The 1,700-nt window shown below is 64.4% G+C and overlaps 1 protein-coding gene across 1 annotated transcript; it reads left to right on the plus strand.

Annotated features, from left to right (window-relative positions):
- MNEG_7242 (Calcium-dependent protein kinase 2) lies at positions 1–1,615 on the plus strand (the record flags this gene model as incomplete). Its single annotated transcript, XM_014044287.1, has 5 exons — positions 1–72; positions 499–597; positions 787–891; positions 1,356–1,460; positions 1,601–1,615. 5 exons carry the CDS (start codon positions 1–3, stop codon positions 1,613–1,615), a joined length of 396 nt encoding a protein of 131 aa, XP_013899741.1.
- Between the last annotated feature and the right edge of the window lie 85 nt (positions 1,616–1,700).

Consider the following 1,700-nt stretch of genomic DNA (forward strand, 5'->3'; position numbering starts at 1 on the left):
ATGGGAAAAATTATTGGCATAGGCTTTTTTGGCCGCGTGTACATCGGCTCAGAGATCGCCACAGGCCGAGAGGTGGGGCGTTTGGGGAGAGGTGATGGGGGTCAGCCGACTGCAGCGAGGCGAGCACTGCCGTCGTGACTGGCGCACCGCACCAGGGTCCGCAACAGGGGCCACTGCAAGCTGCCTGGCACCTGGCTGCTGGCAGCTGCTTGTGGGAGGCAGCAGCAGTTGACTGCCATGCCCAGCGCATGCCACCAGCAGCCCGCGACAGCTCGCTGGCCGCTTGGCAGCGACCATCGGTTGCGCCTCGAGATCCCCAGTCACGGGGACGGGTGGCGCTATTGATGGGCACTTGATTGTCATAACACGACCACGCGCATCGCGCTGCCAAGTTGTCTCTGCCATCTGGCGCCGACTTGCCGAGGCACGCAGCACATTCCCCATCAACCACGCCACACATGCCTGACCTCTGCCGCCCCCCCCCTGTCACCCGCCCAGGTGGCGATCAAGGTGATGCCCAAGCAGCGCGGCAAGCTGACGCGCGAGCGCACCCTGGAGAAGCTCCTGCTGGAGGTTGAGTCGCTGCGCACACTGCAGGTGGGGGGCCTGGCGGGGCGGGCTGGGGGGTCATGTGGAAGGAATGGTGAGGGGGTTCACGATGACAGGATGACCACAGCCTCGAGCTGTGCATGGGCTCGCTGCGCAGGAGGGTGACCACCTTGGGTGCGCGCCTCGTGCCGCTCGTTGGGGCCTGACGCCGTCGCGCGCGCCGGCCGCCGCTCCCAGTCAACGCCCAATGCCGTGCGCCTGCTGGGAGTATTTGAGGACGAGGAGGAGGTCCAGATGGTGACAGAGCTCTGCGCGGGGGGAGATCTTGAGCAGCTCAGCGAGGTGCGGGGTGGGTGGGGGGGAGCGGAGACAGCAAGTTGATCGCACGCACTTGTCTGTCACTTCGCATGTGTACATGTGTGTGTGCATGCATCCATGTGTGTGTCCGTGTCCGTGTGCGTGCCCGTGTGCGTGTGCGTGTGCGTGCAAGTGCAAGTGTGCACATGACCATGTGAGCTTGCGCGTTCGCTAGTGTGAGTATGGACCTTGGTAGTGTTCAATTGTATGATCATGAGGGGCATAGGTTTCTAGTGTGTGGTTGTCAAGGGGATGTGAGGGTGCCATCAACTGTTGGCGGGGGCTTGTAGTGCTGATGAACCCCGGACGTCTGACACACTGTTTGTATCTGGGGCCCAAGGCACCGATGGGAGCTCGTGTAGGGTAGTGCTCCAAAATGGTGGTGCATCGCCTCTTGGCCTCGCACCAGCTGAACGAGCCCGCCCTGGCTGCTCCGCCCGACCCCGCAGCAAGTGGGCAACCTGCCGGAGCGTGCCGTGGCGCTCATCGCGTACGAGGTGCTCAAGATTGTCGACGCCTGCCACGAGGCCCACATCTTGCACGGCGACATCAAGGTGGGCCGACACAGGGCCCTGGGGGCGGGGACGGGGTGTGCGTGAGGGGCAAGCTGACGCGGCGGCCGGCTTGGCGTGAGCGCGCGGTCTGGCTTGCCGGTGGTGCTTTGGGTGGCCGCAAACGGCTCATGTTGTCACAGACGGCGGTACCCTAGGAGGGGGGGTTAAAAGCGTCAAAAACCGCATCAACTCTGCCGCAGCGGCGCCGTCAGCACCCCTCCTGCTTGCCTGACCCCCCCC

The sequence above is a fragment of the Monoraphidium neglectum genome (assembly GCF_000611645.1).
Source record: "Monoraphidium neglectum strain SAG 48.87 unplaced genomic scaffold scaffold01262, whole genome shotgun sequence".
NCBI classification, from domain to species: Eukaryota; Viridiplantae; Chlorophyta; class Chlorophyceae; order Sphaeropleales; family Selenastraceae; genus Monoraphidium; species Monoraphidium neglectum.